The sequence below is a fragment of the Podarcis liolepis genome (assembly GCF_965112155.1).
Source record: "Podarcis liolepis genome assembly, chromosome: 16".
In the NCBI taxonomy this organism is placed as follows: Eukaryota; Metazoa; Chordata; class Lepidosauria; order Squamata; family Lacertidae; genus Podarcis; species Podarcis liolepis.
The window spans coordinates 39,203,068-39,229,955 of NC_139567.1; the positions used below are offsets into that span (position 1 = coordinate 39,203,068).

General features: G+C 44.8%; 2 protein-coding genes across 4 annotated transcripts in view; one reads left to right on the forward strand and one right to left on the reverse strand.

Annotated features, from left to right (window-relative positions):
- MYO19 (myosin XIX) overlaps nucleotides 1-20,634 on the forward strand; it is a 39,771-nt gene extending 19,137 nt beyond the window's left edge. For 2 of the 3 annotated variants that reach the window (XM_083479817.1, XM_083479816.1), the window contains 20 exons: nucleotides 2,933-3,065; nucleotides 3,838-3,907; nucleotides 4,128-4,230; nucleotides 5,197-5,293; nucleotides 6,047-6,123; nucleotides 6,466-6,556; nucleotides 6,902-7,073; nucleotides 8,586-8,659; nucleotides 9,627-9,748; nucleotides 9,874-9,987; nucleotides 11,173-11,349; nucleotides 12,262-12,420; nucleotides 13,625-13,732; nucleotides 13,934-14,004; nucleotides 14,551-14,660; nucleotides 15,763-15,938; nucleotides 17,002-17,131; nucleotides 18,128-18,213; nucleotides 18,377-18,685; nucleotides 19,189-20,634. In XM_083479817.1, the coding sequence (XP_083335943.1) occupies nucleotides 2,933-3,065; nucleotides 3,838-3,907; nucleotides 4,128-4,230; nucleotides 5,197-5,293; nucleotides 6,047-6,123; nucleotides 6,466-6,556; nucleotides 6,902-7,073; nucleotides 8,586-8,659; nucleotides 9,627-9,748; nucleotides 9,874-9,987; nucleotides 11,173-11,349; nucleotides 12,262-12,420; nucleotides 13,625-13,732; nucleotides 13,934-14,004; nucleotides 14,551-14,660; nucleotides 15,763-15,938; nucleotides 17,002-17,131; nucleotides 18,128-18,213; nucleotides 18,377-18,685; nucleotides 19,189-19,317 (2,508 nt within the window). In that variant the 3' untranslated portion in view covers nucleotides 19,318-20,634. Of the gene's footprint in view, nucleotides 1-2,932; nucleotides 3,066-3,837; nucleotides 3,908-4,127; nucleotides 4,231-5,196; nucleotides 5,294-6,046; nucleotides 6,124-6,465; nucleotides 6,557-6,901; nucleotides 7,074-8,585; nucleotides 8,660-9,626; nucleotides 9,749-9,873; nucleotides 9,988-11,172; nucleotides 11,350-12,261; nucleotides 12,421-13,624; nucleotides 13,733-13,933; nucleotides 14,005-14,550; nucleotides 14,661-15,319; nucleotides 15,451-15,762; nucleotides 15,939-17,001; nucleotides 17,132-18,127; nucleotides 18,214-18,376; nucleotides 18,686-19,188 lie in introns of all 3 variants that reach the window. The other variant, XR_014520073.1, reaches the window with a different exon arrangement.
- Nucleotides 17,252-25,850, reverse strand: ZNHIT3 (zinc finger HIT-type containing 3). The gene is made up of 6 exons (XM_083480155.1): nucleotides 25,600-25,850; nucleotides 23,967-23,998; nucleotides 23,003-23,077; nucleotides 22,670-22,750; nucleotides 21,088-21,298; nucleotides 17,252-18,197 (listed from the first exon to the last, which is right to left on the reverse strand). The coding sequence occupies exons 1-5, from the start codon at nucleotides 25,833-25,835 to the stop codon at nucleotides 21,108-21,110; spliced, it is 615 nt and encodes a 204-aa protein (XP_083336281.1). The 5' UTR covers nucleotides 25,836-25,850; the 3' UTR covers nucleotides 17,252-18,197; nucleotides 21,088-21,107.
- Nucleotides 25,851-26,888: the final 1,038 nt, after the last annotated feature.

The window sequence follows — 26,888 nt, forward strand, 5'->3', positions numbered from 1 at the left end:
GCAGGTCGGCGCCAGCTAGCCCCCCGTGGCAGCACCAACACCTCTTTTTTTATATATAAATTTTTTTATTGATTTTACAACATTTTTATAAACAATACAAACATATAAAAAGACAAAACAAACATGTATAAATTCCTCTCCTTTTTTCATAAACTTCATTTCTCTGACTCCCCCAAACCTCCCCTTTCTACATCCCAATTCCAAAAAAATGTTTCAGCAAGTCCTAAATTAAATTTTTGTCAAATTTAGTTCCTTATTTGTTCTTTTCTTTTACTTAGTCTTTTGTCGCTGTAATCTCCTTTTCTTACTGAGAACCTCAACATTTTAGCATTCATTAATTTTGTAATATTTCTTAAGATAAGTTTTAAACTTCTTCCAGTCTTCCTCCGCCGTCCCTTTCCCCTGTTCACGGATTCTGTCGGTCATTTCAGCCAGTGTCATATAGTCTATTACCTTCATCTGCCAATCTTCCAAGGTGGGTAGATCTTGGGTCTTCCAATGCTTTGCGACGAGTATTCTTGCTGCTGTAGTAGCGTACATAAAAAAAATTCTATCTTTCTTCGACACCAATTGGTTACTAATGCCCAAGAGGAAGGCCTCTGGTTTCTTAGGAAAGGTACATTTTAGCACCTTTTTCATTTTATTATATGTCATTTCCCAGAAAGCCTTAATCTTTGGGCACGTCCACCAAAGGTGGTAGAAAGTACCTTCAGTTTCCTTACACTTCCAACACTTATTATCAGGCATATGGTAGATTTTTGCTAGCTTGACTGGGGTTATGTACCACCTGTAAATCATTTTCATAATATTTTCCTTTAAGGCATTACATGCCATGAATTTTATACCGGTGTTCCACAACCATTCCCCGTCAGCAAACATAATGTTATGACCAATATCCTGTGCCCACTTAATCATGGCCGATTTAACTGTTTCATCTTGTGTATTCCACTTAAGCAACAAGTTATACATTCTTGACAGATTCTTAACATTGGGTTCTAACAGTTCAGTTTCTAGTTTTGATTTCTCCACCTGGAAGCCAATTTTCCTGTCTTGTTTGTAAACCTCCATTATTTGAAAATAATGGAGCCAATCTCGTACTTTTGTTTTTAATTTCTTGTGACTCTGTAATTTCAGTTTATCTCCATCTTGTTCCAAAATTTCCCAATACTTTGGCCTTTTGACCTCCATATTGAGTTTTTTCACCGCTTTAGCCTCCAAAGGTGACAACCATCTAGGGGTTTTGTTTTCCAGCAAATCCTTATATCTAATCCAAACATTATACAGTGCTTTTCTAACAATATGGTTTTTGAAGGCCCTATGCACTTTAACTTTGTCATACCACAAATATGCATGCCATCCGAATGCATTATTAAAACCTTCTAAATCCAAGATATCTGTATTCTCGAGGAGCATCCACTCTTTCATCCAGCAGAACGCTGCTGCTTCATAGTACAACTTTAAGTCCGGCAGGGCAAATCCCCCTCTTTCCTTAGCATCCGTTAATATCTTAAATTTTATTCTGGGCTTTTTGCCCTGCCAGACAAATTTTGAAATATCTTTCTGCCACCTCTTGAAACAGTCCATCTTGTCAAGAATTTGCAATGTTTGAAATAAAAATAACATTCTAGGCAATACATTCATTTTTATAGCTGCAATTCGGCCCAACATTGAAAGCTTCAGATTTGACCAAATGTCCAGGTCCTTTTTAACCTCTGACCAACATTTCTCATAGTTATCTTTAAACAAATTCAAATTCTTTGATGTCATGTAAACCCCTAAATATTTCACCTTCTTAACCACCATCAAACCTGTTTCAGTTTGGAACTTCTCCTTTTCCATGTCTGATAGGTTTTTTTCCAAAACCTTGGTCTTTTGTTTATTCAACTTAAACCCAGCCACTTGACCAAATTCTTGAATTATGTCTAACACCCTTTTTGTACTAGCTTCTGGCTCTTGTAAAGTAAGTACTAAGTCATCTGCAAATGCCCTTAGTTTGTACTGTTTAGCTCCGACCTGTACCCCTTTAACCAGCTGGTCACCTCTAATCATATTTAGCAACACCTCCAGGACTGATATGAAAAGTAGTGGGGAAATTGGGCATCCCTGTCGTGTCCCTTTTTCTATTTTAAATTCTTCAGTTATCACATTATTTACAATCAACTTTGCTTTTTGTTCTGAATATATTGCACTCATACCATTCTCAAAACTTTGGCCTACCCCCATCCCATGAAGGTTCTTTTTCATAAAGCTCCAAGAAATATTGTCAAATGCTTTCTCCGCATCCACAAAAATCAATACTGCTTTAGTGTTTATATTGACCTCTAGTAATTTCAAAATGTCTATAATATTCCTCACATTATCTGACAAATGTCTTTTTGGGAGAAAGCCTGCTTGGTCCATATGAATCTCCTCCATCAGCACTCTTTTCAATCTTTTTGCCAGCACCAACACCTCACCTGCTGATCGCAGGGCTCGAGGTGGTGGGTTGTTTTACTTGCTCTAGTTTTTTGCAGCTTTATTTGTTCTGAATATTTTAGTATGTGTTTGTTATGTTTAAGACTTGGTTGGCTGGCATTTATTTTCTGTACCCTGTCCCGGTATCGGCATTGATGGCAGGCAGCATTGATGGCAGGTGGGGTAATATTTTTTACTATACTGATAAATGGGGAAGGAGGAGGAAGGTTGGAGCGTATGAGTCCAAGTTGCCCACAGTCACTGGCCATTCTGTTCAGCACATAGGTGAGCTGAGCAGTGCCTGTTCACGCATTCAGCAGCAAGTTCTGTGCATGTGGGAACAGTTTCAAAATGCCAGCTCTTCATTTGTGGCCTCGTTGAAGCAGCTCTCCCTCTTTTCCTCCCTGTAAACACCTCTCTGATTCAATGACATCTGTCAAGAGCAGCCCACAGCTCACATTCATGACCATCTTTCCAGACATGGACCTCCCGTTGCCTGATGAAATTTTACGCCACAGTCGCCTCGTCCTCCACCGTCCCCAAAGGCAGCGTGGCAGTGGAAAGGATAGAGAAGAGGGTGTTGGACTCCAACCCAGTGATGGAAGCCTTTGGTAAATATGACTTTTGAATACATATATTCCTGCAAGTGTAGCAGCACAGATCAAACTGCCAAGCCACAGATTGTGTGACCTGTGGTTTGGGTTCTGTGGACAGCAGGTGAACCATGACTTGAAAGCTTCCTGAGTGGAAAGAATCCCAGCTGGACTTTCATTTCAAATTGAATTTAAAAAGCCACCAAATAGAAAACTGCCTTCCAAGTACCAGTCGGTACACTTTAAGGCTCCCAGTTGTTGATCTGCAGCCATTTCTTAATATGCTGCACACCTGATACTACACATGACATCAGGTGGTACAGATGTGTGCGGCTTGGGGGAAGTGGTCTAGCAAGCCAGGAGTTTTGCATGTCTTTTTCAACAATAGGGTTACCATATTTCAAAAAGTTGAGCAATTTTTAGTTTTGCCCAAAGTTGTTGAGCTTGTTTGGAGCTATTTTAAAGGAAAATTGCCAGAAACGACACTGCCGACATGGGTTGCCATACCTCTGGATTTTACCAGACATTTTTGAGATTTCGGCTGGACACTGCTTCCGACTGCAGTATTCTGGCTATGTACGGGGAATTCCAGCCATATGGCAACCCTATTCTACAGTAACAGCGATTTCCCATTGTGTCCATATGAATGGTAAACTGTCTATTCTCAGTCTGTCAATCTGCTACATTTCCTTCCTTAAGAGGGAGAATTGCCTTGACTGGTGTGTTGTTTTTGTTTTTTGATCATTAATCTGCCTCTTCTCTCGTTCTCCACTTGGGCTGGACTTCGCAGGAAATGCATGTACCCTTCGGAACAGCAACAGCAGCCGTTTTGGGAAATACATCCAGCTTCAGTTAAACAGGTATGAATTAAAAAAAACAACCAGAGATATACACATACAGCTGGACAGCACTGAAGTTGGCTGACATTGCCACCAATTCCTAACTGCAAATTTTGTGCTGTCTTTATTGTCATGAGAACATGTGCTGAACTTTGCATGCATCCTTGGGGTTGATGGGGTTCACAAACTTCCAGATATTTAGAAATATAAAGAAAAATGATTTCTGAGCATTTTTCTCCAGGTCTCAGCATCTAACAAGTGCTTCCATCCAGACTTTCCTGCTGGAGAAAACAAGGGTTGCCTACCAAGCCCCCTGTGAAAGGAACTTTCATATCTTCTACCAGGTTTGTGCCCTCGGTGTTTTTTGTTGTTATTATTTCAAATACATGACCTTTCCTTTTTGTATGTTTACATGCGGGGGAATGCACAGTCAGTATCTAGCTTCTGCTCCTTTGAGGGCCTCAAAATCGGTAACTTAAACTTAATAAGTATTACGAAATTAACTGAACACAAAGAGCAAATCCCCTGAAATAATTTGATGTCAGCAGCAGGTTTCAGGCAGGGATCTCTCCCTGCCCTGTCTGGCAATTCTAGGGATGGATTCTGTGTAGTCGCTCCTGTTTATTCCAAGGTGTGGGTTTTGTGAAAGTAAGTTTAGGCAGACGTATATTATTTATATTTCTGTATATTACTAGTACTTGGGGAGTAAAGAAAACAATGATGTTAACTCCTCATTCCTTCATTCCTTCATTTTTTTAAATTGGCAAATCTGTATGCAAGTTCCTTAGTTTAGGCAAATGCCTCTTTGCATGGAAAATATTGCAATTGTTATGTCTTCAGCTAGATTTTATGTTACATATGATTGTAATACTTTTCGTTACTTTCTTTTGTTTGTATGAAAACTTTCCCCTCTCTTAATATAAGCTACAAATTTTAAAATATGAAAGCAGACATGCTGCTCAAAATCCATTGTTTGGCTGTTGTGCACTTTGGAAACCATGGGTTGTATCTGACTTCTACTCGGAGTAAACCCATTGAAACTAATGGGCATGACTAACTTAAGTCCATTCATTTCAACAAGTCTATTCTGAGTAGAACAGGCTTGGCTACAACCACCACGGTTTTGGCTTCAAACCGTGGTTTTGGCATGATGTCATATTGTGCCATTGCTTTTAAGTCTAATGTGAAAGAGTGATTGCCTTTCCTTGCCTCATTTTACTCTTTACACGCTCACATATATAATTTGCTGGTTACGCTACCATGGCTTGCTTTGAGGAGAATTGCCTTAACTGTTTACTCTTCCTTTCCAGATTGCAAAAGGTGCCAGTCACGAAGAACGACTGGAATGGGACATCCCTGAAGGAGCAAAATTCTGCTGGCTTCCGAATCCTGAAAAGACTCTAGAAGGTGTTGCTTTGGGACCATATATTGTGAAAGGAACCTCAACTGCTTTAGGGGAAACAGTGGGGAAATTTAAGAATAAACTTAATAATAATAATAATAATTTATTATTTATACCCCGCCCATCTGCCTGGGCTTCCCCAGCCACTCTGGGCAGTTTCCAAAAAATATATATTAAAATATTGTAATACATCAAACTTTAAAAGCTTCCCTAAACAGGGCTGCCTTCAGATGTCTTCTAAAAGTCTGCTAGCTGCTGTTCTCTTTGACATCTGGTGGGAGGGCATTCCACAGGGAGGGCACCACTACCGAGAAGGCCCTTTGCCTGGTTCCCTGTAACTTGGCTTCTCATGTGAGGGAACCGCCAGAAGGCCCTTGGCGCTGGACCTCAGTGTCCGGGTAGAACGATGGGGGTGGAGACGCTCCTTCAGTGTAAATGTAGGCTCTCTTGTTAAGGAAAGGCTGGATGGTTATCGTGTCAGGGGGGTTGCAACTGCTGCTGCGTTGAGGACTAGAAACTTGTGGTCCTCAAGATGTTACTATTACCACATTCTTGCCTGGATGGGGGCTAGAGAGGTGTGTGTGTGAATGTGTGTAGAAACTAACCTACTATACAAAGAGAAATTTTGCAGTCATTGCTCCGTCCAGTCATTGCTCCACCAGCGGCACCATTTCACACCTTTCTTCCCAATGGGGATAATACTCTTAAGAGACCCACCATCTCCTTCTTTAACTTGAGGGTCTCTTTCTCTTCCACAGAGGACTCCTTTGAGGTGACACGAGAGGCGATGTCGCATCTGGGCATTGACTGCTATACGCAGAATAATGTTTTCAAGGTTGGTTGAAACACAGATCTGTGCCCCTGCTAGTGGCTTTACTATGATAATGCCTCTTCCTAATGCCTGGAAGGAGGATGGAGAGTGGCATGTCTCTGGCCACATTCCCCAGTGGTATGTGGCCCACAGAAAGTTGCCCACAAGGGAATACAGACCTTGAGGTGAAAAAGTTTCCTACCGCTGGCTTAAATCGTTGGCAGGGTGAACATTGATGACTTCCTACCCAGAGTCTGCAGGGACGTTTGGAGTGCTGGCTCCTAGCTAACCTGAATGGTCTACAGTATGTGCCCCAAAGTGTTCTCCCACTTCTGAAGCATCTCATCTCTCCCCCCCCCCCCCCAGATATTAGCAGGTCTTCTCCACCTGGGAAACATCCAGTTCTCTGAGGCTGAGGACGAGTCGCAGCCTTGCGAACTGGACGACAGCGCCACAGGTGAGTCGCCATGATCCCTCCGATCCCTGACCAAATTGGTTTTATTATTCATTATATTTTTAGAACAGCATTCAACTCAAGTTCCCAGGATGGTAGGCAAGAATTACACAGCCTCCTTCACACTAATATACTTCCAAACCATGGCTTGGACAGAGAGCATCATGCGGGTATTTAGAGGGGAAATCACTAAAGTGTGGCTTGGCTTAACGTTGTGTGTGAACTTTTGAGTTGTCGTGCTCCCAGAAAAGAATGAGTGGTAAACCAAGGACAAACTGCGAGATTAAGTGGGAATCTTTTTTTAAAATAGCCACAGAACCTTAAAAAATAAAAATCTTCCAAACCCAGGATTTGCAAAGACTGCTTCCAGATTATTAAAGGTGCCTGTAGAGCAGTTGCTGGAAACGCTGCGGATCCGGACGATAACGGCTGGGAAGCAGCGGCAGGTATTCAAGAAGGCTTGCCCCAAGGTTGAATGTGGGACGAGAAGGGACTGTCTGGCCAAGGTCGTCTATGCCAAGTAAGTGCTCTGGACCTTGTTTCAGGAGCTGCTTCTGTGTCACCCTCTCTCTTTGATTTCCTTGCCTTATGTTCTCCCCCAAAAGAAAAGGAGCAGCCTAATTCTGTCCTGGTAACACCCCTGTAAGGTGGGCAAGCCTGCGGAGGAGAATATAACTTGTGCGGCAGATCTGGGTTTGGTTTGGCTTTCACATTCCAAGCCCAGTGCTTTATTCATTGCATTGCACTAGGATCCAGGTGGTTTTAACTGCAAGACAATGATAATGATTCTGTTTACTTGATTCAGGAGTGGGGAACCTCAGGCCTGGGAGCCAATTGCAACCTCCAGGGCACTTTCTGTGGCCCTCAGAGCTCTCTGTGGGCCACTCCTCCTTCCCAGCCACACCCCTCACCAACTTCATACCCCCCTTTAAATGATTGACATGGCAGAGATGTGTCCCTGAACCTTGATGGTGCCTCTTTGCTTGTCTGGAGGGGGGATAGAGGAGTGTGTGTAGAAACTAGCCTACAGTTCAGAGGTAACATTTTCTTTCCATCCATGTTTGCTCTGGTCCTGCGCACCACTGGCATGTGGCCTGTGGGAGGTCACCCACCCGGGACTGCCGCCTCTGGCTGAAGGAGGATTTCCCACATCTGACTCAATAGACCTAGGCCCCTTTCTTCTATGGAGACCGTGTGCAAAGCAACCATTAAGCAAATCTGAAACATATATTTAAAACCTTTTAAATCAGACTTACCGGTAATTTTTTAAAAAATTAAGGAAGCACCCATGTCTCCCTCTAATACTGAAGTTGGGTGGTATGTGCCAACAGGATTGTGGCAGAGTGGGGCCACTGAGAAACAAGAGGGAGCTATCGGAGTGCTCATGAGCATGCTCAGTAGCCACGGAGTGTTGAGTGCGAGTTGGGCAGAAATAGAAAGCCGTGTGTTATGGGTGGAGAACGGAATGGAATGGAGTGTCTGGAAAAGGGGAAGGCTGATTGGCTGGAACCCTGCTACGCAGATACTCCCCAACTCAGTCAGAGCAACTCTTACTCATAATGAAAACCAGCTTGGCCAAGTGTGTGTTTAGACCTTTTCAGGTTCACAATTTTTTAGATCACTGATGGGGAACCTGTGGCCTTCCAGATGTTTTGGACTCCCGACTCCCACCAGCCTCCAACCAGCAAATAGCCAATGATGAGGGATGATGGGAATTGTCTGATCAGACAACCTTTGCAGGGCCATTGCTTTAAATGTTGGTTTGAGCCCATCTTTGCAATTCCTCAGGTTGGCTCTGCACAAAGCATATGTGCTTTTGGGGAGGCAAGGTGGGGAAAGGATCATTCTTTCACTTGTCCTAAGACTCAGTCTCAATACGGAAACAGATTTTAGAAGATTAAGCCCTGCACAAGATCCGTGCCACAAACATTTAGGCTTCTCTGTGTCTGCCTCCTCCCTTTGTAGCTGCTTCAAACGGGGTGCCCGTCTCTCCAGCCAACTGGGATGCCACAGTAGTGTTTTTCTGTTGCAGGGTATTTGACTGGCTGGTGGCCGTGATCAATGGAAGCATCAATGCAGATCCTTCTGTCTGGAGCAACTTCATAGGTAACATTGTTCAATCCCTCCTGGGTGTGGGGTATCGACAGGGTTATTTGGACTGTGTACACACACAAACATATGAATCTTGCACCCAGGAAATCCAGACTCTGTGCTTTTAAAAAGCTGGATTCTGCAGCCTGGATATAAATCATTCAGACCCAGGGCGGGGTAGGGTTGGAGGCGGGGAATACTTTCAATTTGCAAATAACTTTCTTTCTAGACTGGTCACATGAATCCCACTACACCTTTGCTTGCGGGTGAAGGCTGACAATATGGGGTTTTGGCCACAGAGCAAATTTTGAATTTTGAGGAAGTAATGAATTTTGAGGAAGTATTGAATTTTGAGGGCACCAGTCACAAGATTGCTGCCATGGGACATGCACCAGGAAACAAAATGCCTGCCACATCTAAAAGAGCAGGAGAGATAGGACCACAAAATGATGTCAACATGTCCATAAAATTCAGTCATCCCCATCAGTGGTGGAAAAGGGACTTCAATCAGCAACCTCCCATGCTTGCTTATAGAGAGAAGCTGTATGCTCCTCTACTCCATTCAGAACAGGTGGGCAGGTGGTGTCCAATCCTGGCAACTGGTGGGAAGGGCCCCAAAGCTCAGTGGCTGAGTATCTGCTGTCCGAGGTTCATTCCCCAGCATCTCCAGGTAAGACTAGGAGAGACTCCCTGCCCGAAACCCTGGCGAGCTGCTGTCAGTCGGTGTAGACGCTATTGAGCCATATAGACCAATCGTCTTGCTTGATATGAGACAGCTTCCTACGGCCCAGTGCAGACAGGAGTTAAGCAGGAAGAGCAAACAGCCTCTCTTGTACACTGTGGAGTTTGGAGGGGATATTTCTAGAGACTTTTCGCGGGCACCACATTGGCGACCCTGGAGCGGGGGAGGGCAGGACATTGTCTTAATCGAAACACCCCAGATTGCTGGATCAGCCGCCTTGTCTCCCACCCCAACTTCCAGGTCTGTTGGATGTTTACGGCTTCGAATCTTTTCCGGACAACCACCTGGAGCATCTGTGCATCAACTATGCCAACGAGAAACTGCAGCAGCATTTTGTAGGCCATTTCCTCAAAGCCCAGCAGGTAATGATCATGTTCGGGTTCTCCCACGAGGCTGTTTTGCAACACCCAGTTCCAACATTGGGGCAGGGGCTTGGCCAACATGCTGTGAGTGGCCCCACCTCCTCCTCGTCCTTCTGTTTCCCCAGGAAGAGTATGCTGCAGAAGGCCTGGAGTGGTCTTTCATCAACTACCAGGACAACCAGTGCTGCCTGGACGTAATCGAAGGCAGCCCAGTCAGCATCTTCTCTCTGCTGAACGAGGTGGGTCCAGAGCACTCAGTTTCCAGTGATTTGGGCCTGCTTTGAAACCACTAGCTATTCCTGGCTTTCTGAGAGTGCTGACATCCATGGATTAGGCCTTTGGATATATATAGCCAAGACTGTGTGGTATAGTGGTTAGAATGTTTGTTGGACTAGGATTAGGGAGAAGCAAATTTATTTATTTCTTGTGCTTCTGCCAACCTCCTGCTTCCCTAGCCCAAGCCTGCAGGCTTCATTCATTCAGTCATTTACTAACTCACTCACTCACTAACTAAACTTTCTATACTGCCCTTCATCCTATGATCGCAGGGCAGTTTACAATATAAAAACACAAAAATGCATACCATAGTAACAAAGAAAAACAATAACCTTCCATCTTGTGCATGGATGGTAATATTTCAGCTCCCCATTGGCTGATAAGCATTAGCACTCACACCTTGAACATCTGTAATAAAGGGAACTTTTTCACAAAGGCAGCACAGCCTCCTATTTACAGGGGAGTAAGAGATTTTGTCTTGAACATGGGTGGTTAGCCTTTTTCGGACCAAGGACCACGTTGACCGATGGTTGACCCTCCAGGGACCAAAGTGTAAATGGTGGGTTTTACGAAACAAGAAATGTTAATGCTTTAAGGGACACAATTTGGGTGGAGTGGGTCACAAAAAACATTTGACATCACAGCAGGAAGAGTGATCAGTTAAAAAAAAAACATTGAAAATCATCCAGTGAACTTCGTAGCAATTTGAACCTTTATCTGTATTTTAATAGATTAGTTTTTATTATTATTATAATCACTTTGTGACAATTATCTTTTACATGTTTCCAGCTTTTGTGTTTTATCTCTGCATTTTAATTTGTGTAAGCCACCTTGAGTCCTGGTTTGGGGAAAAGATGGGATACAAATAATAATAATAATAATAATAATAATAATAATAATAATAATAATTAATAATAACAACAACTGAACCCTGGTCTCCCAGGTCTTAGTCCAACACTCAGAACTAAGACTCAAGAGAGGCAATGCCTTTGTAGTTGGAGGTTTGATTTACCCACAATGGAAACACTTACTTTACTGATAGAGCTGCTCTCCATAGTGTCAATTAAAATTCACTTGGCATCCCCTCCCCACTTCTGTCAGTCCAATTTTCCCCATTCTTGCCATCTCTCTCTCTTTCTCTCTCTTAGGAATGCCGCCTCAACAGACCCTCCAACACCAGCCAGCTTCAAACCCGGATTGATGTGGCTTTGTCTGATAACCGGTGTGTTAGCAGGGACCGGTTTAGTAAGGAGCCCAACTTCATTGTCTCCCATTACGCTGGGGATGTCCGCTATCAGGTGGAAGGAATGGTGGAAAAGAACAAGGTACACTCAGTAGTGCAATAGCAGCAGCAGCAACAACAATTTATTATTTATACCCCGTCCATCTGGCTGGGTTTCCCCAGTGGCCAATTCAGATGCGCAGGGTCCCTTTGTAAAAGTCACAGCCATGCCCCCTTCTGCAATTTTTGTTTTTAAAAACCCTTCTAAGATTATGCACTAAACTTTTAATTATACAATAATAATTAGGGATGCATTGCAATGATCACTGTAGATCTCCATGTGTTGCCTTTCAGCTATTTTGACAGCTTTCTGCACACAAACATGGGCAAATGATTTGGAGTGCTCCAGTACCTTCTTTTGGAGTGCCTTAAAGTGTGTGTTCCTTGAAGTTCCATTGTACATAACAGAACTTGCACGCTGTTCTCTTGAAACTGAGGCACCTTGTGTTTCCAGTGTTCCTAAATGTTTAGCTTTGGAGCATATAGAACAGCTCCTCCTTGATGTTCTTCTGCGTAGGAGCTTGTCCTCAGTGGCCAACTCACCACCTTTCACTCTGATAGGCTCCAATCAGCCCAGGTGTGAGAAGACTTATTCTCAGGAGCAATAAAGCTTTCAGGCTGTTTGGGTGACTCTAAGGCATTGGAGACAGGGACCCTGCTGCAGAAATAACAAAACCTCTGGGTTTTGCGCAACACGTCTGGGTATGCGCAAAGAGCTCTTTGGGTGCCAAATCACCTCCCAGTTATTGCCTCCTGGTCCAGGATATTCCCTTAAGTCGCAGTATTTTGTTAAGTTGGAAGTATTCTCCATCCAGTTTCTCCCAAGTTGTTCGCAAATATGTTGTCCTAACTATAATATTTCCTCCTGCTCCCTGTAAATGTTTCATACAATTTTCCCTCAGAAAACAATAACAGTTGCATGCTCCTTGTCTTCTCTTTCCTGCCTTCAAAAAAGGACCCTGTTCCCCCAGAACTGATTCTGTTGCTACAGCTGTCCCAGGATTCTTTGCTTCAGAAATTGTTTCCTGTGGAAACCACAAGCCAAAAAACAAGCACAAACGATATCAGGACTCAGATGAAACCTGTGGTGGTTACGGTAGTCTCCAAATTCAAGGTTTGCCCCATATTTATACCTTTTTTTAAGCTAAGTACCTTCAAAGCTGCTGTTTGTTTTTCTTCTTCCACACTTCTCTGTACAACAGTGAGGGCTAGAAGCTAGTGTTTGTTAAACAGAATAAAACCTGGGATTCTCAGAACAAATAGTCATTCTGTACACAGAACAATCGTCAGTAATGTTAGATTAGATGTTTCCAAAATGCCCAGCGGCTGGGAACCAGTTTCCCACAGGGCCTCGTTTCCCAAGCATCCTGTCATAGAGCTGTGTCTTGCTGAGGATTCTAGGCAGTTTGCTAGGTTGCAAGCTCGCACCATGCAGGATCAGACTCACTGTTCCTCTGCACGAATTGGGTATGTGTTTGTGTGTGCCCAGAGTGCCAACAACACTCACCATGTCAGGGAATTAGAAACATAAAAGGCTGCATTACGTTGAGTCAGACCCACTGGTCCATCTAGCTCAGTATTGGCTACATTGGCTAGCAGTGGCCCTTTAGGAATTCGGACAAGATTCTTTTGTTTTTTTCAAATCTTAAATTCAGCTCTCTGCATTTCCACATCAGTTTGCAATATATACTTATCTTTTTAAATGTCATCGGTGTCATGGTGCAACTTTCTCTTAATGGACACATTTTTGCTATGCCATTTCCCCTAAACAATGCATTTGTCTATATTATTTTTTACTAATGCCTGCATTTTTATGCACACTCCACCCTAACATAAGAACGTTTGGCTGGAGAACTCCAAAGCAAAATTCAGAGGCATGTGCATTTCAAAGGATGGTTGTGTTTCACTCCGCACAGAAAGTGCGAACTAGCTGAATTGGGAGAGCCAGTGTGGTGTAGCGGTTAAGAGCGGCAGTCTCGTAATCTGGGGAACCGGGTTCGCGTCTCCGCTCCTCCACATGCAGCTGCTGGGTGACCTTGGGCCAGTCACACTTCTGTGAAGTCTCTCAGCCCCACTCACCTCACAGAGTGTTTGTTGTGGGGGAGGAAGGGAAAGGAGAATGTTAGCCGCTTTGAGACTCCTGAAGGGGAGTGAAAGGCGGGATATCAAATCCAAACTCTTCTTCTTAAGCACGAACTGAAACGAATCTCTCCCCCATCCCTACTCTTTTGGGCGTAGGCGGTATCATTTTACCTCCCTAGGCATCAGAAATAGAGGGAATGATGAGCACAACACGCTGTCCTCTGTTTGTCCCGTAGGGGTCGCTTGAGAAGCTGATGGAGATCCTGCACAGCACCACCCCACACTACATCCGCTGCATCAAGCCCAACGCAGATTGCCAGGCAGCTCTTTTCCGAAAGGACGAGGTAATGCACTCAGAATTGAACTTCCGAAGCTGGCTTTGGGAGGGGGGGGAGAGCTCAGTGCCAAGGCCACATAAGTACCTGTGCCGCAGGTGACATTTGAACCAGGGACGTCTTTATTCATAGCTCTGGCCTTTAATTTAAAGTCACTAGAATGAGCACCAGCTCTCAACCCTGCCTTTAAACATCATCCTATTTTGTCAGGTTCTGCAGCAGCTGGAGGCGTGTGGCATTGTGGAAGCTGTCAACATCAGCGCTGCAGGCTTTCCAATTCGGTAAGGCTGTCCAGAGTTGCATTTGCCCCTTGCTTTTATATTTCGGGGGACACTGATTTGCCCGTGTTCATCTGGATTCCTTCTCCCTTTAGGGTGGGGGGGAGTAGATTGTACAAATTCAGGCTGATTGCTGGCAACAACCACACTACACTGTCCCCCCCACCATAAAACAAGTAGGTTGCAAGTAGATATCTAATCACAACAGGGAGGTCAGTCTAGGGTGCAACCTTGTGCTGCCACATCTAAAATTAAAGTAGAAAAAGAGAGGGGATCACAAAAGCAGGGTGTACATGCCCCCCCAATCATTGTGTTGAAAGGCCACTACCACTCTTGCTCAGACAGAAACTCTTAGCACTTCTCTCCTGTTCAGAACAGATGGGGAGGTGGAGCGTTCAATCCTGGCATCCAGTGAAATGTGGGCACGTTTAGTGTAGGAGAGGCCGAGCAGTGGGAGTTGTGTTCAGGACGTCTCGTACTCCACTTGTTTAATCAACAATGCTTTGGACTGATTTTCTCTCTCTCCCTTCCTTCCCTTTGACCTGGCAGGATTTCCTTTGAAAGCTTCATGGAGCGTTATAAAGTGCTGAGGAGATCACCAAAGCAAAAGTCAAGCACCACGCATCAGGAGAATGGCTTCTCCCATGTTATGGGGAACGGTGTGTTTCTTTAATCAAGTCTCTTTCCTTAGTAACTTGAAATATGTCTGAAATTAACTGATCTTTCCCAGCTTGGTGCACTGAAAAGCCATCTAAGAGACTCTGTCAATTCCCCCACTTTAAATTCCTGTCTTTCTCTTCAGACTTTCTGGTGCGATTTCTGGGAGCCAGCTAAAAACGAAGAGCACAATGTTTGGGTGCAGGGTCAAATTTCCTTCGCCTGTCCCATTTTGAGTGTGGATAAGCAACCCTGGAATCTTTATTTCACATTCTTTTAAAATTGTATTTATGTCTAGCTCTTGTGTGGGTGGTGATGCACATTTTTATCACCCCTCACTGGCAACGATGCAACTGTATTCTCCCTCCCATCAGAGGCAGCGTGCCCCTATAGACCGGTTGCTGGGAATCACGAGTTGGGAAGAGCACTCTTGTACCCAGGTTCCCTGTAGGCATCTAGTTGACCTTTTGCCTGGTCCAGCAGACTCTCCTTATGATCTTACACAAGCCAAAATTTTATACAAGTGGCAGAATGGAATTTTTCTTGATGTCAAAATGGCATTGTCAGAAACCTGCTTTTATGTAAGGGATACTGCTACTTTATTTTCCTCTTCTGTGCATGAATCCAATACCCTTCCAACTACACTTTTTCGTCTCTCCAGCTCCACCCTGGATTCTTCTGCTGCTCTTGCAAAAACCCGCTTTTCTCTCTACGGGGCTGTTTCTCCTTTCAAGCAACGAACCGCATCTCTCTTTCTCTGTTTACTTTAGCAGACCAGGCCAGCCAGCGGAGGTAAGCACAGGGTCAGGTCTCTCATGAGGTTAGGTCAAGCTGTATGTGGCAAGCCAACCATGTCTTAAGTGGTTGGCCATGTTTTTGTCTTTATTTTTATTTCTACAAGATGTGTTTGCCAAGTCATCTTAAAACCTCTTAGCGGTTTACATGAAATATTAAAACATATATTAAAATTACCAATAAAAATCAGGTGTTTAAAAGCTAAAGTCAGCCTCATTCCCTCCCTCAAAATAAAACCAATAATACAATCTTTATGATTCCTGCAGTAAAATAATACATTATAAAATACTCCCCTTTCTTTTCTAACAGGTTTGATGACAGCGTCTTCTGCAGAGGACAAAAGCGATGCTTTACGCTCTGCAGTCCAGGAGATCCTTCAGCAAATGTGCCCCCCTAATGCCCCTCCCCTCAAGCCTACAGAGAATCAACCTCATATTGTGCCAGTATATTGTGGAAAAACCAAAGTATTTATGACGAACTCCACGGTAAGGGGGACACTTTCAGTGGGTTCTTTGGCATGGAGTCATCCTCACTCTCATCGGAAACAGAATTCCATTTCCTGCAAATCACACCATATGTCAATGGTTCTAAAGTGCTATGATGCCACTTTAAGCAGGCATGGCTCCCCCAAAGAATTCTGGGAGCTGCCATTAGTTAGGGGTGCTGAGAGTTGTCAAGATAAACCCCATTCCCCTCGCAGAGCTGCAGTGCCAGAGTGGTTTAACAATCAGTCCATCCTCCCAGGGAACGCTGGAGACTGTAGCTAAGGGAGGGGAATGGGGTCTCGTAACCACCCTTAGCACCCTTAACAAACCACCGCTCCCAGAATTCCTTGAGGGAGCCATGGCTGTGTCATGTTAAATGTATTGTGTGAATGTAGCCTTGGTTTTCATTCAAAAACAGGAATAAGCCAATGTTTGGTTTAGTTTTCTTGCATTTTCCCAAGGAGGTTGGATAGGAATGTACCAAATACATTTTTTAAAAATGAAATAAATCCTAATCCAACACTTTCAACCAAGGTTCACTCACCTGCAGGCTGTACTCTTCCTCACCCCAAGCCATCCTCAAAATGTGTTTTTAAATAGTTAAATTCAGTGACTCCTCCCATATGTCCGCTGTTATGGTGCCAAAATGTTGTTCAGTAATATATAAAAATTATTTTAAATAGTGTAGAATAGCTGGTAAGAAAGTGTTTTGGAACTTAGCACTGAGAACTGCTGTTCTTATCATGCCTACCTTGGCATGTGGCCTCCAAAGGGTCTGCCTGGAAAAGGCTAGCTGCCTCTGCTCTAACCATTACACCACACTGCATCTCCACTCAGGTAGGTTTGCTTACTTGTACTTTAGAACAGGGCATCTGCCCACAATGAACAATTTAAGTTATCTTCTTCCTCCGCTGGACTCTGAAACTTTTCTCACCTCAGAGGTTAAATCAGTCTCTCTAAAAATAAAATAAAATCCTTTGGGGGCAGTCCAAAGGCCAGATATGCCTGAAGCCTGATTGCATGTGGCTCCAACTAACGGACTTATTATTTTTCTCTTCTGTAGCTGGAGCTCCTTGAAGTGGGGCGAGCCAGAGTTTTAGCTGACAAAGCTTTCTGCATCCAGTGCTGTTGGCGAAGGTTTAAGAGGAGGAAGCTGGCTCAAGAGAGAGTGTCGGCCACAGTCATCCAGTCAGGTGAGGGGAAAGCAGGAGCAGGCGGGTTTACCTAGGTTAGCTTTTTCAGGCCAAGGGGTTACATTCCCTTCTTAGGGCCACATGCCCTCAGCAATAAAGGCAATTTTTACTATGGCACTGTGCTATTTCATAATTTTTTTAATATTCATATACAGATGTTCATAAAAAGCACAAAAGAATGGTTTACAACAATTATACAGTAAATCAAAGATCAGCTAACTATTGTGCAGAGATGTCTTCTTAATTGCCTGCATAAGCCTGGCGAAACAAAAGTTTTCAGCAGGCATTTAAAAGCTGGCCCAGAAGGTGTTTGGCTGCATCTCTGCTGTGTTCCACAGGGCTGGGCCAATGACACTAAAAACTTGGTTTCTTGATGTTGTCAAATGAGGGAAGTGACCAACTAAGCTCCTGCAGATTATCTCAATGATCGAGCTGGGACAGAAAGGTTCAGGAGGTCTCTAAGGTGCCCCTGGACCTACCTTGTTCTCGGCTTTGTGAATGCTTACACTTCTAACACACACTCCTCTCTCTATCCTCCAGCCAGACGAGCAAAAGCGGTAATGGTCAGGTTTCAAGGACACATCCCAGCCAGGCAAAAAGCCTTAAGGAGGAGCCAGGCAAGTAGCCTGGTAGGGAGAGAATGTGCGACCTGAGGAGAGAAGAGAGACCTGGAGGGCTATATTCAGACCCCAGGCCTACGGTTCTCCACCCCTATGTTAGATAGGTGGACAAACAGTCTGACTGGGTAGAAGGCTTTCTATGTACATTTTAGAGAGGGGATTCAGCTCACTGGGAGAGCACTTGCTTTGCATGCAGAAGGCTGCAGGTTCAGTCTCCATTTGGAAGGATCAGGTAGCAAGGGATGAGATGGAGCCTTCTCTCTGCCCAAAACCCCGGACAGTCAGAGCAGACAATACTAGGCTGCATGGACACTTGGTATCAGGTCCTTTCCTGCTGTTCCTTATACTCCCTTAATGCAATGTCTTTCTTTCTCAGCTGTTCGCTCGTGGTTGGCCAGGAAACATTTCCAGAGGCTACGGAAAGCTGTCAGGGTTATAAAACGGACCTGGAAAAAATGGAAGGTAAGAGATCAAAGTCTTCCCAGCAACTTGTTGGAAAGCTGGAAATGAGGCTGCAGTTACACAACAGAAAAAATAGCACCAACAAAGATTTCTGCTTTCTGATAATCTCTGCTCCCCCCCCCCCCCAAAAAAAGAGTTTTAAATACTTTCTGTCTTTCCGTAGGCCAAGATGGATGTCCTGGCCGCAGAGGAGTTGGATGACTTAGAAGGAAGCCCCCTCTCCTCCAGCCTTAGGGCAACGGTTTCATTGAGCGAGACCCATAGGAAGTTGGAAAAACCATGCCCCCTAAATGCAGCAATCCAGTTCTGGCCTCTTGGGCTGGTCCTTTCAAGCGGCCCAGTGACACTGGGTGCTTTTCAGAGAGACCTCGCCCTCCTGGCCTGCCTCCAAGTGCTGCAGCAGAACAACCATCACAAGGCAGAGACCAAGCAGCGCACGCAAGGGGTCACCTCCATCAGAGCCCTCCCACAGGTAAGGACCATGCGACTAACACCCCCCTCCCCCCAAAAAACTGGTTGGTTACTGTCTCCCATGTTGCATAGTTGCTTTAAGTGGAAGGGAGGTGGACAGAACTCTTTCAGAGCCTGTGCCAGTTAGAAAACCCCAAAACGTATGTAAAAGTAAAAAAGCACAACTCTGAAGCCTGATGCCAAACTCTGCCCTGAAACATCCAAGGCTCATCCTTTTCTATAAAGAAGGCAGGGGGGTGGGGAACCTGTGTCCCTCCCGATAGAATTGTAGAGTTGGGCTGGACCCTGAGAATCATCTAGTCTAACCCCCTGCAATGTCTATGTCACTGGACTACATATCACATCATCTCTAACCACTGGCCATGCTGCCCACGGCTGATGGAAGTTGGGAGTCCAACCACATAGAAGGTTGCCTTATTCCAAGTCAGACCATTGGTCCGCCTCGTTCAGTGCTGCGCATGTGCCTGGACATGGCTCACCAGGGTAACCCATTTCTCCTCCTAGGGCTCGATCAAGTTCCACTGCAGGAAATCTCCGCTGCTTTACGCAGACACCAGGCCGCACACCCACAACTGCACCATGACCGGCTTCAACCAGATTCTCCTCGACAACTACAAGCTCCTTTCAGCTTGAAAACTGACTTCTACGTGCTTTTATGTACTATTTACTGCACTTTTTATGCTTTCTCACTCAACAAGAACCTTCATCAAGCTGCATCTCTCCCACCGCATTTAGGATACGGTTTCCTCAAAAATGGTTCAGACTGTCATGTGGCATCTCTTGGTGGAAGGTCACAGGGCAATTCTCTGGGGAAGGCACACCTCCCCATTACTGCAAGCACTATACCCACACGATGTCAGGGGGAGATCCTATCACCGAATTTCTCTGTGACATACATGTTCTATCCATCCTTTCAAAATACAGGAGGACAGGCTGTACCTCATACACACACTTCTCTGGGGACCAAGGGGGCCTTGTGTCCATACACAAAAGCTGAGCAGCTTATGCCAACACCTGCCAGAGAGAGAGACTCCACTTCACCCAGCCTTGCATTTAACAACTTGCCTGGTCACCATAGGTGATCTGGAATTCCATGCAGGCCAACCCTCAGGGGCGTTCTAGCCACAGAGGAAATGTGTTTCCTCAGCAGACTTGTGGAGATGGAATGCACCTCCCTGATCCTACCACAAGCCTGCTTAAGCAAAAGCTTTAATTTTTTTAATTTTTTACTAGGCAGTATTTCCTCCCCCGCAGCTGTGTAGGCTACTAGCTTCCTGTCCAGCAAAAATAAAATTAAAATGGCAGGTGAGCAACTTATTCACCAGATTGGTTTAAACTTCAGTTCTCTTACTCCAATTTATATAATCAGGAGTTGGAAGCAAAATCTCTAAACCAACTGGGGTTTAGAATTCAAGTCCACACCTCAGGAAAATCAGACTGTGAACTACTGCCTTGAGTTATAAACCAAAGGTAACTTTTTTGAAGTATTGTTAAAAGGTCTGTTTTAAACAAAGTTTTTAAACTTTCTTTATTGTAATAAAGGGTGGTGGTTCTCTCAGGGAGAGGGAAGCAAACCTACTGTTGCTTTGGGACTTTTTTTAAAAAATAATCGTCGCCTTTGCCAACTGGGTTCTCTCCAACTATATTGGACCACAGCTCCCATTCACCCCAGCTGGCATGTAGCTATGCTGTCTAGGGCAGATGGGCTTTTGCAATCCAAAACATCTGGTGGACACCAGGTGGGCAAATCTACTCTGGGGCAAGACAAAGTTTGTGGGCTCAGTCATTTCAAAATTTCAGTAAGCAGAATTCCAAACAGTGCTCAGACAGGAAGATAAGATTCAGTGTATATGTACACTCCTTAGGTTTAGACACAGGGATCAGTTTCGTACTTACAGGCCATTTTCTACAAATCAAGACTCAATAAAGACGTCCATGATTATGAAATAAGTTGCTGTGTTTGTTTCTCCAGCCCGCTTCTATCAATGGCTCCAGAACTAATGGGAGCAAAACCCCAAGGAAGTCTCACTGAAATCAATAGGGCAAAGTAACTTTAGATGCAATTGCATTTGATTCCCATCCAATGTAAGATCGAGATGCTATTGCAGGGGCAGTGGGAAACTTGGCTCTTGCTCCTGTTCCAAACCTGAACTCTTTACAGCCTGAAGCTAATCAAAGGTGGTTGGAGAGGCTACTTTTGCAACACAGAAAAGGCAGCGTGTGTAAACACTTAATTTCCCCCAAAATCTAGGCCCCATGGTTACCAGGGAAATGGTGTGCCCTCCCTAGGAAAGAGGGCTAGGAATTATAGCTTATGGTGCTCCAGGGGTTAGCCACAAGAGAAGCCCTTCCTCCAGCCTTGCAAATAACAAGCTTCCCCATCCAGAGAGGGGCACAGTCTACCTGCTCTGCACCCACAAAAATCATTCTGGGCATGCGTTCTCTTTCTCGGGAGGCTCGACAATCCTCAGGCAACAGTCTGCAAACTCCACAAAGAGGGGCTCCTGCATGTATGTCTTCAGGATGGCACTCTTGTCTTTGGCCTGGTCGACAGTGAGAAGCAGCTGGCCGAGGTGGGGGTTGAGCAGGAGGCCTTTGAGTTCTTCAGATTCCCCTGTTTCGGAAAAAGAGAGAGATGACTCCAAGAAGGAGGGTGGGAAGATCCTTGGCGACTGGTGCCCATCTTTGGAGAAGGACTGGAGCTCAGGGGGTAGAGTGCTGGCTTTGCATCCAGAAAGCCCCAAGTTCAATCCCCGGCATCTCCAGATGAAATAACACAGGGCCTGAGAACCCACCCTGCTATTCTTGGGCCTCCCATCAGCCACAGCCAGCAAGGGCCAATGGTCAGCCACTTCTGGAGGGCCATAGGTTCCCTATCCCTAAGGCAAAAGATGATGGGGGAGACCACTTTCTGTCCCAAGACCCCAAAGAGCCATTGTCAGGAGCAGACAATATTGCCTTATTTGGCCCAGAGAGCGAAGACACTATTTAAACCTCTCACCCTGCCCCACCCCATATGTGGAATTTGGCTATTGTGGAGGAAACGATGTGCAAATTACTAATCCCCAAGGGTAAGATACAGAACATTTCTATGCTGTTTGGTGGGGTTTCATTTCTAATTTGTCAAATTCAGATATACAAACTTCCCCCAACAAACTGCACCATTTAGTTTTCATGACGTGCCTTGTTGCTTTCATTTTTCTACATTATCTGCCCTCTGTTTATTTAAAAAATACACCTTTTGTGCTGCTCCTAAGCCTTGTAATTTTGATTGTTTTTTAATCTGTACTTTCAATGTATTATTTTATTTTAGCAGAAAATACTGGACAAAGGCTTATGGGGGGAGCTGTGGTCCCAAGTCACATCAGTCCCACCCACCCACAGTCAAGGACAGAAAGACAACAACATCTGGGAGGGTCCCATGCTCCCCATGCCTGCTATTCAGGAACATTGGGCATGAAATCAGACAATGGATTCTTAAAGCAGTGATGTCCCCCTACCCATAAAATAACAGTCTCAGGGTCATCTGCTCACATAAGAACAAATTGCTTCAAGTCACACATAGGAATTTCTTTATAGTAGGAATAACCAACCAGTTACAGATAGGTAGCCGTGTTGGTCTGCCATAGTCAAAATAAAAAAAATCCTTCCAGTAGCACCTTAGAGACCAACTAAGTTAGTTCTTGGTATGAGCTTTTGTGTGCATGCACACTTCTTCAGATGCTAACTGAAGAAGTGTGCATGCACACGAAAGCTCATACCAAGAACTAACTTAGTTGGTCTCTAAGGTGCTACTGGAAGGAATTTTTTTATAATAACCAACCAGTCAGCCTCCAGATGGCTACTGGGACTGCCGCTCCCATCAGCCACAGCAAGCAGGTGATTCGATGATGGGTGTTGTAGTCCAAAAGTAGCACGAGAGCCACAACTTTCCCACCCCTGTTTTACAGGAAAAGTTAACAATATTTCCCACTGGAAAACTTACCCAAGAGCCGAAGTTTCTGCAGGGGAACCTTATCGTCCTCATCATCTTCTGTCAAAATGTCATCCACTGACCAAGAACGTCCTGAGAAAAAAGCAGGAATAAAGTAGTGCCAGCAAAAGTACCAGGGCTGGTACCCAAACAGCCTTTGTCACCTGCCACTCAGCCACAGTGGGAAAACAGGATACTGTCCTAAAAGAAACTTTAGTCTGACCCAGAAGGGTCCTTATGATGCTCTGACTCAACTGTTTCTCTTCCCTCAGTATGACCCCCAACTATCAATGCCAATTAAAAGCCTGTTTGTTTTCACAAGCGAGCTGGAAAGGGTGCAAATACCTTCATTGTTCATGGATGCCGTCCTCTGGGAAGTTTCTTTGGGTACCAAAGGCTCTGCTTTGGGTGCACATTGTTCTGTTCAAACACCAAACACATCTCATTACATCCAAGCCAAGGGAAGCGAGGGGTTGAGGCCCTTCTTTTTGGTTAAGATTGCCCCCGCCATATATTTTTCCTGCCCCACCATTTTATAATATATATAAAACAGAGAGAACAATTATAACAACAGACAAAAATTTAAATATGGAAAACAATAGAATGAGTACAGTTGTACATGGGTTAAAATAACAAATGTCATCAGATTATCAAGTATAATTCCAGATTTGCCAGCAATTAGAGGCAATATTGACCTCTCTTCTGGCCGCACCTTCAAATTCCCTAGGCTCTAACTATTTCATCATCACCACCCAAACTAAGGTTTTGGAATATTATTGTTATTTCTGAAAACCTCAGGCTTTTAAGTCCACCACCAATTTTCCTGTGCACAGGGCAGGCCATTTTGGCTAAAAATGCAACGGCACTCGCAGCCTGAACGTTACAATTAGAAGGAATTCTAAAACTCCTCGCAGCCCTTCGTCCCCAGGCTGATTGTTGTGACAAAAAAAGTAGCCATCTGTCAAGAAGTATGGTACATCACAAAAGTGAAGTATAAACGCACCCTTGCAGAGCAAATTACAGTGGTACCTCTAGTTACGAACTTAATTTGTTCCAGAGATCCGTTCTTAACCTAAAACTGTTCTTAACTAGAGACATGTTTTCACCAATGGGGCCTCCTGCTGCTGCTGCGCCACTGGTACACGATTTCCGTCCTCATCCTGGGGCAAAGTTCTCAACTCGAGGTGACTCTTCCAGGTTAGTGTAGTTTGTAACCTGTAGTGTTTGTAACCTGAGGCATTTGTAACTCGAGGAACCACTGTACTCAAGCATGCCTAATCATTATTAAGATATATATATATAATCCTACCTTTATGTTTCTTGCAGCAGGACACTGAACAACTGCAACAACAAAGAGAAGTTTTTTTAAGTGGAGACATTTATTTCTATCCCAAGGAGTTCAAGGCCAGGCTATATGGTGTTTCTCTCCCCTCCCACCATTTTATCCTCACCTGTGAGATAGATCAGGATAAAAAAAGTGTGACCTGCCCAAAGTCACCTAGTGAGCTTCATGGATGAGGGGGGATTTGAACCCAGGTCTCCCAAGTCTTAAGCTGGACACCATTATCACACCACAAAGGCTCCTTATATTATTGCTGCACAAAACATGACTCGTTAGTTATATAGATTGCCCTTTCTCAAAAATTGGTTTATGCTACATAAAATAGTACTATATGCAGGAGTGGCCAACTTGGTGCCTTCTGGATATTTTGCATTCCCATGGCAAAACAGGGATGATGGGAGTTGAAGTCTGCAACATCTGAAGTGCACCGTGTTGGCTACTCCTGAAAATTTTGCAACATCAACAATAGTAAGATAACAGTGTTAAAACCAAACATTTGCAACTCCTTCATGGTATAACAGCAGCTCAGTGCATAATGGGCAATGAGCAGGACCACAAAAATGGACTCCTCCTTTATATATAAACCACTTCTCAGCTGTATAATTGCATAATGACAGAAACGGTTTCAGTGGCTTTAGTTTGTCATCATTGATATTTTATGTTTATTTTATTGTACATCACTTCGATAACTTTCCATTGCCATGAATAGCCTCATCCTCTGTGAATTTGTTCAATCCTCTTTCAAAGCCATCCAAGTTGATGATGGCCATCGCGGGAGTGACTTCTACTTGCTGTGCAAAAAAGTCCTTATCTTTTATCTGCCCTGACTCTTCCAACTTTCAGCTACCCTGACCATCCACAAGCTCCAGTGTTATGAAGGGGGGGGGGAGTTCTCCAGCCACTTTCTCCATGCCATGCATACTTTTATAAATGACTATTGTGTCACCTCTTACTTGCCTTTTTTACCACATAAAAAGTCCCAAATACTGTAACTTTTGCTCCTAGGGGAGTGTCTCCATCCCCTTGATCGTTTTGGTTGCCCTTTGCTGAACTTTCCCCAACCTTTTTTTTTTTTTTACGTGAGGGGGCCAGAAGTGTACACGGAATTCCACTTCTTTAATTATGGAACAGTTATTTCTCACCTTTGCTATTCGCTTACTTTTTATTTGCCTTAGGGATTGATTCTAAGTAAGAACCGCACATTAGCTCAATCAACAATGAGCTAGTAATTCTTCTGGGTCGGATGGGGGAGTCATGCGCTTTAAAATTGTGGATGTGATCCCAAGGGAGTTTCATTGCTCAGTGGAGATTTGAACCCTGGGCTCCCAAGGCCTCGTCCAACACTTTAAACCACCACTGGGGGGTAACTGCCCACACACCCAAGCGAACACAGGATCTCTTTCACCCTCGGGGCTGTAACCCCATACTGTACACACTTTTGCGACAAAAATTGAGTTCCCCACCCCGAGCCGCGCCTCTGATCACAGACACAGTCCCGCAGAGCCACCTCTGAGCACACACAGAGTGCCTTCCGTCCCTAAATAACCGGAGCCCACCAAAGGGCTCCCGGGGGGCACTGCTTGCACCGGCCGCTACCTACTATCTCTCCCGGCAGCCCGGGCAGCGGTACTTGGCGCCGCCCCGCCCGCCTTCCCCGCACACGACGCACACACGGGAGCAACCGGGCCTTTGCATGGCGGACGGTGCTGCTCGATCTCGGCTGGGGGAAAACTCCCACGTGCGTCTCCTTCCTGGCTGGCGGGGATCTGGAACCAGGCCGGGCCAGCAGAGCGGCCGATCCCATCGATAGGCCGCGCCTCCTGCTCCTGCATCCATTCGAAACAGGATCGCACTCGATTGCAATGGCTGAGCAGTCCTGTGTCGCACGCTCTGATTAAGCCCCAGTGCAGGCGGGAGAGAGAATGATTTCCTCTCTCTCGCATTGTTTTTAAGCTATTCTTTGGGGGATTCTTGCTGTCTTTCAGTGTGTAACCCCCATCACCTGTGTGCGCGTGCTGTGGATTGGTGTGGTGGTTGCTGTAAATCGTAGTAGTAGTAATAATAGTAATAATAAAAATAATAAAATTTTATTTATATCCCGCCCTCCCCAGCCAAAGCCGGGCTCAGAGCGGCTAACAACAGTAAAATAATACAACATTATAAAATCAATTCATTATAAAATCAGTAATGGTAGAAGTAATAAATAATAATCATATTCCGTTTTTGTTAAATCCTAGTAATGGTAGCAGTAGCAGTAGTAATAATAACAGGACTAACGGTATTGGGCTGTATGGGGTGCTAGGGGAGAGTAGTACCTCTGGTAGTGTAATAATAAAATTTAAGGTATTATACTTCTCCTGGGGTCGTCTGTGCATCTTTGGTCCCCACCCTGTACTTGGCTCTCACGTGTGGCTCCTAGAAGCTGTCTGCATGTGACAGCAGACACACCCTGGCCGGCTAAATCAGGTGAGGGGAGCCGACGAGTCTCAAACCCTTGGGGAGTTAGGGACTTCTCCTGCTTGCGAAGAGAAGCTCCGGCGGATTGAGTGGACACTAGACCAAGAGTGGGAAGGTAGCCCATCTTGTAGAGGGGGGGGGGAATGCTGATCCTGTACCTCCGCTGTTTTGCAGGACTTCTTCAAGAGAAGAGAAGGGATAAGGGGCAAATCCCACACACCTTTGGGATGGAGTCACTAAGAAGGTTGGCTGGCACTGTGAATGCCTCCTCCTGGCAACTCCTTGCAGCCAAGCTGGTGCCAACCATACACAGAAATTCTCTAATTCAATTGAGCAGGTGATGGGGAAAGGTTTTTCCCTGAAATCTTGGGAGAGTTGCTGCCAGTCAGAGTAGACAATACTGGACTAGATGAACCAAGAGTAACAGCAGGG

What these genes read in the sequence shown, in the direction of transcription:
- ZNHIT3 (XM_083480155.1), bottom strand. Translation starts at nt 25,835, where the DNA reads ATGGATGCAGGAGCAGGAGGCGCGGCCTATCGATGGGATCGGCCGCTC. An exon ending in CCGGGCTGCCGGGAGAGATA is followed by an intron (nt 23,999 to 25,599) that starts GTAGGTAGCGGC and finishes TTGTTGTTGCAG; the next exon opens with TTGTTCAGTGTCCTGCTGCA. An exon ending in GGCATCCATGAACAATGAAG is followed by an intron (nt 22,751 to 23,002) that starts GTATTTGCACCC and finishes CTTTTTTCTCAG; the next exon opens with GACGTTCTTGGTCAGTGGAT.